The sequence below is a fragment of the Enhydra lutris genome, unplaced genomic scaffold (genome assembly GCF_002288905.1).
Source record: "Enhydra lutris kenyoni isolate GAN:26980312 unplaced genomic scaffold, ASM228890v2 scaffoldscaffold2, whole genome shotgun sequence".
Lineage (NCBI taxonomy): Eukaryota > Metazoa > Chordata > Mammalia > Carnivora > Mustelidae > Enhydra > Enhydra lutris.
Genome location: NW_019154086.1, coordinates 86035822 through 86050985, shown reverse-complemented (window position 1 = coordinate 86050985; position 15164 = coordinate 86035822). Strand labels below are relative to the sequence as shown.

The 15164-nt window shown below is 38.4% G+C and overlaps 1 protein-coding gene across 2 annotated transcripts in view; it reads right to left on the bottom strand.

Annotated features, from left to right (window-relative positions):
• Positions 1-14940, bottom strand: part of LOC111148404 (canalicular multispecific organic anion transporter 1-like) — an 88581-nt gene extending 73641 nt beyond the window's left edge. The window contains exons 1-4 of one of the 2 annotated variants that reach the window (XM_022504935.1): positions 14892-14940; positions 9360-9421; positions 2014-2161; positions 1124-1266 (exon numbers count right to left, since the gene is read on the bottom strand). In XM_022504935.1, coding sequence (XP_022360643.1) covers positions 1124-1266; positions 2014-2161; positions 9360-9382 — 314 coding nt within the window. In that variant the 5' untranslated portion in view covers positions 9383-9421; positions 14892-14940. Of the gene's footprint in view, positions 1-1123; positions 1267-2013; positions 2162-9359; positions 9422-14891 lie in introns of those variants that run through there. The other variant, XM_022504929.1, reaches the window with a different exon arrangement.
• Between the last annotated feature and the right edge of the window lie 224 nt (positions 14941-15164).

Sequence of the window (15164 nt, the reverse complement as noted above, 5' to 3'; positions counted from 1 at the left end):
TGAATTAAACAGTTCTTAAAATAGTTCCGCAGGTTTCTTACAGTATAAGTACCTAATTAAATAGTTCTCCCACAACTTGGGAATGTATTCAATATTAAAATATTATCATATAACTCGAAGGGGGTGAGGATAAGAAGAAACTAAAACTTATCCACAAACAATCATCCAGATACACCTACTGTAAATTTTTTGGTGTATGTCCTTCCAGTACTTTTTCTCTGAATATATAAATATTTATATATGCTTAAAATATTTTACATGCTGACTTATAGCTTTCTATTTTGGCTTGTTAGGATATTCTGAACACTCTTCCATTTCTTGAAATATTATTTTAATGGCATTATGTCTAATGACTAAAGAGGATATACCATAAAAAAATTATCATAGATTAATTAAAAAAACCTTGTTTCCATAAACCATATAAGAGATAGGGCAATGACTTCTTGAAGAAGGTCCCACAGAGTCAGTCCCAATTTCACTGTCTGGCTGTAAATCCTTGCATATAGATACTAAAGAAATAACAAGAAAATTCTTCTAACAGTGTGTCTCTCTCTATGTATATGGGTGTATATATAAACCCACACGCATTTACATTTATTTATATATTATTACCCTGGCTGATAAAGTTCAACTCCCGAAAGGTCACAGCTAAGAAAAATAGTGAGGGTATGTACATTTCATTTTCTAAATATATATTCAAGACAGGCATCCCAGGTTTTAATAATAATTCCTGCATTTTCTATCTATGTGAACTTAAGCAAATTACTTAAACCTTTGTTTCTGATCATGATAATGAGTGTAACAATATTTCCTGTCTCATAGGATTGTTGTAAAGACTGAATAGGTTAATTAATACAAAAATTTTAGAACAGTACTTAGTATATGGTTGATTTCAGTAAATATTGACTGTATTACCATCATTCACATTTGCGTTATAGCAAAGCTAACAGAATGTCCATATCCTAAATAAAATTTGCAATAAGGGCCTTCCGTACTCTTTTTTAGTACAACTTTTAGAGTGGAACACTTGCTTATAATTTACCTGTGGGGAGATAAAAAAAAAAAAAAAAAAAGAAGAAGAAAGAAGTACACAAACAACAAAAAAACCAAGACTACAACTTACTTCATTATGAGCGGGCTAGTGAAGGACAAAATATCAGCAAACACTTTAAATAAAGCAACTTGAATCAGGACAAACTTAAAAGTGTTCCACAATGCATAGACCAGAGATGGTTTCCTGGCATGTGTCTCTTTAGGAAAGGATGCCTACATAATGAAAGAGAATAAGAAGCAATGAGAAAATTGGACAGAGCTAATAGAAGCAAAAAATGAAATATATATACAAACTAACCATAAAACTAGTAATGTGCTCTAAAGATAAGGTAAGAAGAATGGGATAAATTCAGTTAAACTTGAAAATATGATCTATATCATTGGTATGGTATGACTTCAGATCACTGATATTATTTACACCATGTAATAAAAACGGGAAAGAAAAACAGTTGTATTTTTTTACTTTTGTCAATGTTGAAACTGTTTTATTAATGTAATTAATATTAATATAGATACAGTGTTATCTTCAAATTATATTTTCTTTTTGAGAATTCTGAAAGGGACATACATGTATGTACATGACACTAGGTAGATATGGAGTACCTATCCGTCCCTGCCCCATTAAATTTGATCCTGGTCACCATATTATACCTGGAACAACAGATATAAAGCCATAGGGAGATACAGAAACCATCTTTGCCACAAGAGTTGAGCAAAAGATACTGGTGAAGAGCCAAAGATAACATATCAACACACTGTTCCTGATATTAAAGGGAGGGGTTGCTGAATAATTTGTTGAGAGAAATTAGTTGCAATAACCAACTCTGCTTATGAAAATAGGTTGTCACTTCACATATTTTAGGGACTTTCTAAATTAATACTAATAATATCTCATGTTTGGAAAAAGGTCTTTCTAGTTTTACGTAGTAATTAGGTACTTAGGATTTAATAATTAATTACCTTTACTTCTTGCCTCTCTTGAGTCCTTAAGACTTCCTTCCTCCATTGTTTTTCAAAGATAGGACACACAATATAGGAAGAATCACTTTCATGTAGCTCACAAAGGTCCTCTCTTTCCAAAGGTTTCTTATAGCCTAAAACAATTACTCTAAAAATCAAAGAGTAAGGTAAACAATTCAGCAAAACTAATAATCAAGTTAAAAATAATTTTTGCATGCATTTATCTTATTCTTTGATGTATAAATTATTTTTTAAAATCAGGATGCAATGACTAGATTGTACTGTGAAAAGTCATACAACATATCCTGCAGTTCAGTAATGTGCAATAATCATTTGTAGCTTTCAGAAGAATTACCTGGACTTCCAATTATTCAGTAAAACACTAACTTCATTTACTCATCTCATATTGGAGGCACCTACTACTTTACCTCTCTTATTGAAATTTAAATAACTAACTTTCACAGTAAGGTGTTCACTTCAAAACCCCAGCTCCTCTGTCTTGTATCAGAGGAGAAATGGACCCAACCTCTGCATTTGCAACTCCTCCTATTCCACTCGGACATCATATTCCCTTTTGCACTTAACTTTACAAATTTTCCAACTAGATGTGGAATACCTGGCTCTGTCCCATAAACTTCAGCCTTGGCCATATTACCTTTGACCAACAGAATATGAGCCAGGGTGACAGTGCTGTTTCTTAAGGTGCCTTAAGAAGCATGGCAAGTTACTGCTAGCCTCAGCACCTCTACTCCCCCCCATTCAGTGAGCTTACCCCAGGGGACACTGAATAATTATGCAAGAACAATGAGTCTAAATCAGGACTGTCCCAGGCAAACTACGAGGCATGGCCTAGTTACGAATATTGTTGTGGAAGACAGTAAGTTATACTTACCTTACAGTCTTCCTTCCGTCTCATCATCATCTGACACCTATTCAGTTGAAAATCTTTTGAACTCAGGGTAACTCCTATCTCAGCCACAGAGTCATAAGTATGACTGGTCTAATGTAGTCCTGGTAATCTCAGTACCTTTGGCTTGGCATTAATAATTTAACTCCACTATGGTTAAGGATACCGAAACAAAAGTCTGCTGAGGAGAACTTTCTTTTTCAAAAAGAGGCACAAAACTTCAAGAGGAGAAAATGTTTGCCTTCTTTTTCCTTTCCCTTCCTCCTTCCTGCCTGCCCTGGAGGCATAATGCTCTGACAGAAATCATCTCTGCCACCCTGGGTGAAAAGCCAAATAAAAAGGAAGGGAGGTGGAAAGAGAGAAAAACTCTGGGCCCTTTACAACATAGTTTACCAGCTGGTTCCTAGCGTTCTGCCCAATAACAAGAAAATAAATACCTATTTGTTTCAGCCATTATTATTTGGCTACTCTGTTGCCTGACATGTTCCTTGTGGTTTTTTTTTTTTTTCTTTTCAAATTTTTACTTAAATTCTAGTTAGTTAACATGTAGTGTAATATCGGTTTCAGGAGTAGCATTTAGTGATTCATCACTTACACATAACACTTGGTGCTCATCATAGCAAGTGACCTCCTTCACCTCCCTCCATCAACCCTTGGTTCGTTCTTTGTCGTTAAGAGTTTCTTATAGTGGGATGCCTGGGTGGCTCAGTTGGTTAAGCGGCTGCCTTCGGCTCAGGTCATGATCCCAGCATCCTGGGATCGAGTCCCACATTGGGCTCCTTTCTCGGCAGGGAACCTGCTTCTCCCTCTGTCTCTGCCTGCCACTCTGCCTACTTGTGATTTCTCTCTCTCTCTCTCTCTGACAAATAAATAAATAAAATCTTTAAAAAAAAAAAAAGAATTTCTTATGGTTTGCTTCTCTCTCTCTCATTTTTTCTCCCTTCCCACATGTTAATCTGTTTTGTTTCTTAAATTCTACACGAGTGAAATCATATGGTCTTGTATTTGTTTTTTCTCTGACTGACTTATTTCACTTAGCGAGGATGAGGAGAAAGGGGGACCCTCTTACACTGTTGCTGGGAATGCCAACTGGTGCAGCCACTCTGGAAAACAGTATAGAAGTTCTTCAAAAAGTTGAAAATAGAGCTACCCTAGGACCCAGCAACTGCACTACTAGGTATTTACCCAAAGGATACAAAAGCCAGACAAGTCCCTAAGTGATATAGTTCAGATATGCTCAGTTTATGAGCCTGGTGACACGGCTTGCTCAGGAAGAAATTAAACTCATGTTTAAACCCAGGCCTTCTGACTCAATAGTTTCTGTTCTTTCCATTATGAAGTACATTATTAGTCCAAGAGACCATGACAAAGTATTACACTACTCCAAACTGGGACGGCTTTCACTGTCATTATTACTGAACAATCTCTATTGATTGACCCTCAGATGGATTTAAAACCTACAGTAACCAGAGTCTGCACTGGATTCAATTTCACTTTTATTACACTACATAATACGATATTACAATTCCTATTTAACAAAAAGGTTTAAATGTAGTAAGAAAGGAGCTTCAGTAATCATGTTTCTGTTGGCTCAAATACCCTGGACATTTTCCTGCAGTGCACTTTCAAAAACATATTAAGCAATAAATTACTTTTATGTCATATTAAGTCTTTCTATCCCATTCCACAAAATAAATATTCATTTTCAAAATAAGATTGCATTGATTTTCACAAAAGCATTTTTAATAATGTTTACTGCCTCAGCATTTTGAGTTAGAACAGTGCAAAACTCAGCGGTTTTGGTTCACGGGGCTAAGTGACCCCTGGCTTTCATGCTGAGTCTCCAAATAACGCAGCATCGGAAAGTGACACTTGGACTGAATTGATTGTGATGCACGTGGTTCAGTTGTTTAACTACGGTGACATCCCTTTTCCCAGGTGTGTGCTCCTTTCTCCCCTCTTGGCTCTCTTTTGGTACATTTAAATAATCTCATCACCCTGGCTCGTCTTTCTATCACACAGAAGCATCCAGGAAAAGAGGAAGGAGTGTGTCTTTAAAGCAAATGATGAGGCAGCTTTTTGGGAAAAACGAGGACCAAGAGCTGACCCTCCCAATAAAGGGACTGTAGCATGCGTAAACTATCCATAAACTCTGGACCTGATTCGTAAGCATGTATCTTGTATTTTTTAGACTGATACTTCTTTTCAAAGGTCATTCAGTTAAATTAATTTGATCCTCGCAGCTCTCTAAAGCAGGCAGAGCCGTATTAATTTCCCATTATTACATGCCGTTAAACACCAGGAACTCCAGGGACTGGTCAGGTTTTTAAATGTGAAATAAACCACTGCTTTCAATTCTGTGATCTTAGAGAGAATTTCGAGCATATTCAACATAAACGAGAGGGAGTAAGCATCTCATCAACTGATGTTAAAAGCAGTAAACCAGTAGCAGTTCGCTAGGAAGATGAGATGAAATGTAAATTTTGTAGATGGATAATACTGGAAAACTTGGAAAGTAAAGATATATATGTAGTTGTATTATCAATTTCATTACTATTAATCATTTTTTTTAAACAAAGGAGTGACTGTGTTATGGGAAAAGGCAAAGGTCAGTCTGTCCAAAACTTGTAAGATAGGACAAAGTCAGGTAATATATAAATTTATTAATATGTGAGTAAAGGGAGGACAAACTGAATAGTGTATCCCTGGTTAAAATAGTGATTCAACTGTGACCTATAAAAACTTTAACTAGATTTTTCCATGTATGTCAAGGGGATTACTCTATGACAATGATTATTATACACTGATGACAGATTATATTTGCTAATAAAGGCTTCATAATTATTTGATCATCAAAATTATCTAGACAGCTCCTGCCTTAGGAATTAAGGCTCATAAGCATATAATTCCCTAATTATTTGTATCATCTGAGCACATGTTAATTGAATTATTCATATAATTACGAGAGCTTGACTTTGGCCTAGGAAATAATTTCTGACTTTATTCTATAACTCAAAGAACAGATCTGAGAACACAATTAACCACTGTCTTCATAGAGGCATTCTCTTAAACAATAGCTATATTTTAGCTGCAATTGTTTAATTACCAGATAAGAAATCAAATTAGATTCATGCCAATGGCAGGTCCAGAGAGCAGCATGCTATAAAAATATTTCCTATCTAGTTCTGAGATGTTAAATCTAAACAGAAAATAAATGTGATATTCAACAATTACAGCTTATTGGTTTATTTGATTGATCTAAGATACAGACTTCAAGACACTGAGGTGTTATATCTTAAAATCCGCGAAGCCTTATCTTGCTTATTAATTTAATTTCAGCTCCTATTTTAGCCCTCCTAAAATGGTGTTTGTAGTAATTAAGATAAATGCATATAGTCTTTACAGTTTGATAAAGTTTTAAAAGTACATTCCCTTAAAATTAATTTTATTTGCATTATTTAAATTCCATGATATCCTGTGACTGAAAAATTATAGTCTAAAATTTTTAAAGCCAGAACAGACATCACTCTTCCTCTCAACATGAATGAAATATAATGCAGGTTTGAAAAATGTATTTATACATATACAAATTTGAAAAATCAAAATCATTAAATGTAAATAACTCACTTTTACATAATTCCCATGTAACCATTCTTTTTTCTATTGTGTAACTTAATGTAGCATATTTTTTTTTTAAAGATTTTATTTATTTGACAGACAAAGATCACAAGTAGGCAGAGAGGCAGGCAGAGAGAGGAGGAAGCAGGCTCCCCACTGAGCAGAGAGCCCGATGCGGTGCTCAATCCCAGGATCCGGGATCGGGATCATGACCTGAGCTGAAGGCAGAGGCTTTAACCCACTGAACCACCCAGACGCCCCTAATGTAGCGTATCGATATAAAACTCTTGCCATCCTCTGTAAGTGACTCCTAGATTTGTATTAACTTGGAATTCTTATAATTCAACCGAATTATTTGCTTCTGTCCAATTATTTACTCACCAAGTATATCAGTTTTCTACTTAAACTGCTTTCATAACAATCACCAACGAACTTTATTTACATTGCCAAATTCAATGAAGAATACTCAGTTCTTTTTAAAATCTACCCCTTTTCAGTACTGGGTGCAACGGACCACCTTATTTTCCTCCTGTTTCGACAGTTTCCTTAGCTTTCAAACACACTCTTTCCTTGGTCTGTCTCTTACACTCTGAATGCCTTTCCTTAGCTTCCTCGGTAATTACCCTCCTTCCACCATTTGAATACTGAGGATTCTCAATGTTCTTTTTGTTCATCCCCTTCAGTAGTTCCTCTCTTTCTGGATGACCTCATTCACACTCATGGCTTCAACTACTGACATACAGTCAAAGACTCCCAAACCCATATCCTAGATCAAAAGCCTATATATCCAAACACCTATTAGATATTTTTCATAAGGATGAGTCAGACATCTCCAATTGAAGCTTCTCCAAACTGAACATACTGTTCTTCCACCACACCTGAATCGGACAGTTATCTGAGCCAGAAACTGATTAACGTTTTTCCCAGTTCTTCAATGTCCTGATCTAATCAGCTCAATCTGTTCATGCACTTTTGAATCTGGTAATTTCTCTGACCATAAGCCTAAATTTACAGCATAATTGAAGAACCTCCTAACCACCCTCTGTTTCCATTCTCACCTGGTACACACCATCGGCACACACCTGCAAAGGGGATTTTCTGAGGAGCGAACATGAATTTCATGACACTCTGCTTGATCTCTGGCCCCATCGACACACCGTAGTGTAGGAGGGTCAGTCCATGCTTGTCTCTCCAGTTTGCATACTTTGCTCGACTTGGAATACCACTTGGCTCACTCTCACACATTGTTACATGTTGGGTTCAAGCATTAATTTCTTGTAAAACATTCCCTAACTGTGCAAATGTGGTTAGATGGCATTCCTGAAAACTGTGTTTATCGTGCTTATACTGCCTTTCACTTTTTTGGGTAACTGACAACATAATTTTTAATCTTTCTAAATCTACTATAAATTCCTAGAATATAGGAACTAGGGCACCTGGTTCTGCATTTTTAAAGGTTAGCATAATGCACAGCATCCAGCCCACAATCAACCTTTTCTTTTTTTTTTTTTTTAAGCATTCATCTACTCTTGAGAGCATATTTATAGATCATATTGGGCAATTTTGTTTCTACCAACTGTAAAGCAAGGGGCATAAGGTTAAGATAATAAATTTGGTTTCATGTATCATTACCTTTCTGTTATGGGGGAAAGAAATACATCTCTAAAGAAAGCTTCTGAATTTATAAAATTGTAAAACTCAATTCTTCTCTTTTACTATGATTTAATTCTGTGTTAAAGCCCTCATCACACATTATAGATGAATTGTTCCGTGAGGTAAACCACAATATATGTCTCATAACACTGACTGTGTATGTGTTTTAATAGTAGTGTGTGTGTATGTATATATACATATATATATATATATATGTATATATATGGCAGCATTCCTAGTAAAGAGTAGACTATCAAAGTGAAAAGAAAAGCATGAAACATGGACTCAAAAACTGACTTCCAGGGACGCCTGGGTGGCTCAGTTGGTTAGGCAGCTGCCTTCGGCTCAGGTCATGATCCCAGCATCCTGGGATCGAGTCCCACATCGGGCTCCTTGCTTGGCGGGGAGCCTGCTTCTCCCTCTGCCTCTGCCTGCCATTCTGTCTGCCTGTGCTCGCTCTCTCTCCTTCTCTCTCTCTGATAAATAAATAAAATCTTAAAAAAAAAAAAAAAAAAAACTGACTTCCAGCACCAAGTTGGTGTACTTCTTCTTGGATATCAATGGACAAGTTAATTCCTCTTCCTAAGCTTCAATATTCAATTTTCTCATATGCAAATGCCTATCTCATAAGACTTGGGGGAGAGTTAAGTGAAATTATACATACATATATACTGGATGTTAAAAATAAATTCAAATTTCTGGGACGCCAGAAACACTGACTCAGTGTTGGCTCAGGTCATGATCTCAGGGTCGTGAGACATACCCTACCCATGAGCTCCACGTGGAATCTGCTTGAGATTCTCTGCCTACCCCTCTCCTTCTGCCCCTGCCCCTGCTTGCTCATGTGCTCTCTTTCTTTGTCTCTCTCAAATAAATAAATAGAATCTTAAAAAAACAAAATTAGATTTCTCTCCTTCCATAGTGCTAACAGGGTTATAGATATTATACAGAGACAGACATATTGCAGGAGCATTAGCAATCTTATCTGTAGAACTACTTAGTATGTTATTATCTATCATTTCTCTGTAATAAAATGAGAAAAAAAGTCTTTACAAATTAATTTTATAAAAATATTCATGCTTAGATTAGAGAAATAACATTTAGGTATCATTTTCCTTGGACTCTTCCTCAGGATGGTATGCTACAAACAAATTAGTAAAATTCCTACCTGCTAAACCAGGAATACGTCATCCTGCTGAAGAATGAAGCACTTTTCTCTGGGTTGCATTTCTAAAAAAAAAATATAACAAGTAGTGCATGAAGAACATGCCTTTACTTTAAATTTGAAATATCTTCGTCAATAGGTGGAAAAGTAAACATGAAATAATTTCAACTACTAACAGCTGCAGGTATGTTGATATTATAATCCTTAAGGAATAAAATTATTAGAATGGTGGTTGGACTAGAGGCATTTTAAGATTTCTCCCAACATTATCATAATGACTCTGTTTACATAACAAGAAACGATGTAGGAAAAAAAAAAACCATTTCTGAAATTTCTACTTCTCATTCTCTCTCTCTGTATATATATCTCCTTGAATTTCTATGACTGTGTATATATGTATGTTTATGCATATGTATTCATACATAATTTAGCATCTACATATAAGCTAAATTTAAAACATTTTAATCACTGAATTAAAGATAGTTTTGTCTCATTTTCTAAAAATATAAAAATAAGAGAGTATAATAGGCATTTGGCTCACTTCTGTGTGCTTAATTACATATTTTAGAATAAAGGTATAAATACATAAATGTTTATTTATCACAATTACATATTATTTTGAGAGTTTGTAACATTACCTTAAAATTCTTTCTGTTCACCTGGTGAGTTAAACAAAAAGAAGGGCTTAAAAAGAAGGCCTCAAAAGTAATCATTTTGTTTTTAGAGTCGGAACCAATGCCTGTATTTTAAAAAGTGAGACTGATCACTACAGTAAAGTTCATTATTAGAAACTGTCCCATATTTGACAATTTTAGCACCAATCCCCTCTAATCCAGTTCTGATTTCATACATAAAGTATTAACTATGTTTTGAAAAATTCTTGTCCTAGAAGGAATGTGTACAACAAAATTCCATCCTATACAGCAAAATGTCCTGAGTAGGGAGGAGAAAACATTATTCACTCCATATCTGTTCCCTGAGTTACAGCAAATGATATACTGTAAATCATTTACTTAATTGCTATCTGTCCTTGTATTATTGTTGCAAAGAGTAAATGAAATGATAGATGTAAAACTGGGACCACAAACAACCACTCATACATGTGAACTATAATGTCATCATCACTACTATTACCAAACATATTATTTGGAAAATAAGTGCACATATTGTGGAAAATGTTTTGAAAGTTCTTGAATTAACCCACAAGTCACATTTTATTTCACAGGGAGTTGCCAATCTGATAATTTACCACCAATGTGAAGATCTGATTCACCCCCAAAACATGTGTATTTCTGTGGCGGACCGCAAATGGCTACAAATCCTTAGCAGCTTTTACCATCAAGAGGTAAACTCTATTCTCCACTCCCTGAACAATTTTGATCGTGAAAATGCCATGAGAGTAACACCAAGAGAGCTCCAATTCTAAGCCTTGAGAGGCTTGCTGTGCTCAGAACCCTGAGTGTCACCATGTGTCTGATCCCAAGCTGACCTGCTGGAGGATGAGAGACCCCACAGAAAAGACCTGATGTGCTCATATGACAATCTGTCATCCTGGCTTGGAAAGAGCCAGACACATGAGTAAATTAGTGTTAGATGATCCTGTCACCAGCCAGCTTTCCAGCGGACTATGGTGCCTAAAAGAGTTCAGCAGAGATCAGCCAAGCTGACCCAAACCAGGTCATGACCCAACTGATCCAAAGACTCAGGAGCTAAGTAAAAAAAGTGGTTGTTTTCAGCACCACATCTAGCAAAGCTACTAGAGAAGGTTATTTTAACAGACCCAAACCTCAGTATTTGACCTAACATTCCCTCTAGGCCCCTTTTCCCGTGTGAAAGTATCTCATAGGAGGCTCTTTGAGTCCTTTGGTAAATAGCCCCCTTAGATGTGGGCCAGGCATCTTACACTAAACTTATCATAATAAATTTCAAATTTACCTCCCAGAAAAAAATTACAATGGACAGGTAAAATATCTGGTGAAGGGAATATGCCTTCTCAAACCCCAAGAATATACAAATGACTTTTCAATAAATACTGAATTCTTAGCATGGGTCTCACTGAGTTCATTATTGATATATTGCTACAGAGTAACTTCTATGTAGAAAAGCAAACAGGACAATTCTAAGAGTATCTTTCAGTGTTCTAATGTACTCCGATTTTCTCCATTAAACATTTCTCAATCCTTCTAACTCACTATTTTCACTATGACAGCGCTTCTGGTCTGCAGATCTAACTGGCCCCAAATGTTTCCCATTTCCCTTGTTGCCCTGAGCCTACTACAGGCCTTTGTTTTCTAAGCCATTTTCTTTTCTGTTGTACTTATTTACCATTGAGTGTATAGCAGGAATCCCATAAACACACCTTAACATTGCTGACTTAAGGGCGATTTTCATTTGAATGGAGGTCCTGTTATTTCTGGGTTTTGACAGAGAAGGAGGAGCAGGAAATTTTTAGACCATGAGACCACAGCATAGTCAGGGTCCAGGATTAGTGAAGTGTTTTGCTTTCAGTCTTCCTTGGGTTCAACCTTGAGATGTGGTCCCATGACGAAATGGTTTGTGTGACTACTGCATTTAAGAATAGCTCATAACCCCTAACTTCAGGAGCTTCCTTTGTGGGCATTGGAAAAGTGTTCTGGGATTGGTGGAGAAAGTTAGGGGAAGTGAAGGACAGCCTCATGGAGAAGGGAAAACATCCAGAAATCAAAAATTTATGTTTCTTAATCACTTATTATGTGCCAGATTCTGTACGAAGTATATTACCTCATTAAATACAACATGTCGGGACACCTGGGTGGCTCAGTGGGTTAAAGCCTCCGCCTTCGGCTCAGGTCATAATCCCCGAGTCCTGGGATTGAGCCCCGCATCGGGCTCTCTGCTTAGCAGGGAGTCTGTTTCCTCCTCTCTCTCTCTCTGCCTGCCTCTCAGCCTACTTGTGATCTCTGTCTGTCAAATAAATTAATAAAATCTTAAAAAAAAAAAAAAAATACAACATGTCTTTGTGGGGTGACCGGGTGGCTTAGTCGGTGAAGCACTGCCTTTGGCTCAGGTCGTGGGATCAAGCCTCATCAGGCTCCCAGCTCAGTGGGGAGCCTGCTTCTCCCTCTGCCTCTCCCCCCTGATCATGCCTGCTGCCTCTCTCTCTCTCAAATAAATAAAATCTTTTAAAATGTATATATAACATGTCTTTGTGGTGAAACTATTTTTGTCAACCCCATTTTACAGGAGAGGAAACTAAGGCCCAGAGTTTAAGAAACTTAAGGAAGTTTAAGAAACTTAAGGAAGTTTAAGAGACTGGATCTAATGCAGTTAGTCCACTCCATCTTCCAGTCCTAATTCCACACTCTCAACTCTGTTACAGGCTGCTGCTACTTAGAGATACCTTTCCTCCTGTCCACATCCTTCTACTTCACTTCTGGCTAATTCTCACTTGTACTTTAATCCTATTTAAGATCCATTGCCTTTGGAAAGGGAAAAAAAAAAAAAAGATTTATTGCTTTTGGTAATTCCTTTCCTCCTAATCCCAGCCTTCAAGGTTTATATTCTTATTCTAGGTTACCATAGCAATCTCAACATATTCCTCAGGGAGGATTTAAAGGGGCTTTTCACAGTGTCTTTACTGAATTTACCCTCACTCTTTCCTGACTATGGAATCTTTTGCTGACAGGTGCTTCTCCCTTGCTAGACTTAGTTCTTCTGGAAGACAGAAAACTATATTTGATTTATCTTTATATTTTCAGTTTTAGCCTAGAGCGTAGCTCATAATAAACATGTTTTGCGGAGGAATGAAGGAATGGCTGCCCACCAATCACAAGTATTTATTAGTATTCTGATCATAAGTCACTGTGCCAGGGCTAGAAACTATCAGAAAGTCATGTTCTTAGCTTATAAGTAGATGGGATTTCTGTCTGAGATCTATTATGTCAAAACATAAGGTCTCAGCAATGAAAGGTAATCATATAAGGTCTTCCATAGGCTTTGAAGCCATCAACTCTTTTTTTTTTTTTTTAAATTTGGCATCACAGAGATACCAAAAAGAAAATGCAATTAAAACTAGTATTTTCGGGGAGCCTGGGTGGCTCAGTGGGTTAAAGCCTCTGCCTTTGGCTGGGGTCATGATCTCAAGGTCTTGGGATCGAGCCCCACATAGGGCTCTCTGCTCAGCGGGGAGCCTGCTTCTCCCTCTCTCTCTCTCTGCCTGCCTCTCTGCCTACTTGTGATCTCTGTCTGTCAAATAAATAAATAAATAAAATCTTTTAAAAAATAAAATAAAACTAGTATTTTCAATCCTGTCTAAATGGATTCCTGGTCCACAAAGCTAGCCAGGTTGAATTAATAATCAAGGATATAAATGATGTTGAAATCCTACAGGAAGAACTGCAATTTTGGGTGAGAAATTTGTTTGAGTTTTATAATTTTCCACCCTACAAGTTTGTGACTCACTGCCTTTGGCCACCTCTGTAGTTGTACCAATGATGTTAAACCTGTAGTTGTACCAATGATGTTAAACCCGTTTCTCTGCTTAAGCCTGCCATCTCTCCTATAAAGTTAAAAAAAAAAAAAAAAGAAAGAAAGAAAGAAAGAAAAGAGAAAGAGAGGAAGAAAGAAAGCGGGAAAGAAAGAAAAAAAAAAAAAAAGGAATACTGTCCTGGTAGAGCTCTTTCACATTTTCAAAGGATTTATTCAGCATCTATATTTTATAGACTTTACATATAATTTGCTTTACTTTTAAAGACATTTATAGTTTCATTTTATATGTACTTAGAAGAATGCTGTCATATTTATTTGACACTTGGAGTCACTAACAAGAACCAGGATTAAAACAAACTCCCCTGATCCTGAAATTTTTTTTCCTTTCTAGAATTACAGAGCTACTTGTGGGAGGGGCTATTTCTAAGGCTTTGTCTTGTGGTGAAAAGCAAAACAAGTGGAATTTTGGTTAGGGAAAGTGCTCTAACACACCGCTGCAGGGTTCGTCGCCCTGTACGACTGTCCCGGCATGTGACTTCCACTGCGGAAGAAGCACGTGTCGTCACGAGGGCAGAGCAAGGCACAGTCAAGTGCCCGCCGTTTCTGGACTGCCCCGTCTAGTCTCCCAACACCCCTCAGTTAACCCCTGTCGGTTATCGGTGTTACTGATCCCGCATCTCCCCGGCGGTGCCGGCGGGTTCTGCCACTGCTCGTGGAGCGCCATCCCAACCTCTCCGCCTTCGGTGACGCCAGGTCCATGCATGCTCTTCTCACGCGCTCGTTTCTGGTGACGGGGCAGTTATTCCCCCCTTCAAAGATGCCCCTTTCTCCTCCCGCCGCCACCTTGACGGAGATCTGGACGGCTCCGATTTCACATGGTCCTGGGGACCGGCGTCAGCTCTCACGACTGCGCGCGCGCGTCCGTGTGTCTCTGTGGGTGACGACTGCTGCGAAAACGCGGCTCGAACGCATCCGTGCCCCGGGCCGCGTCCGAACAGGCGGCCTCCCTCTCCCCACCCGCAGCGGCGAAGAGCGCCCGCCTCTCCCTCCGGGACCAATGAGCATTACCTGCGCCTCAGGCCCCGCGGGGACCCTCTCGTAGCCGCTGCCAGCGCCCCACCTCCGCGGGCTGGAAAACATGGTGCGCGGGCGCCCGGCGAGGGGATGCGGAGGGAGGTACCGAGGCGGGAGGTCCGTCGCCGCCGCGCCCCGAAGTGGGGAGGACGCGCGCACTCAGCCAGACCTAGTTGGCAGTCGCCCCGCCCCGAGCCGGCCCTTCCGGCGGGCGCGCCCAGGGTGAGGCGGGGGGCGGGGGGCGGGGGGCGGGGGGATCCGCGCGGG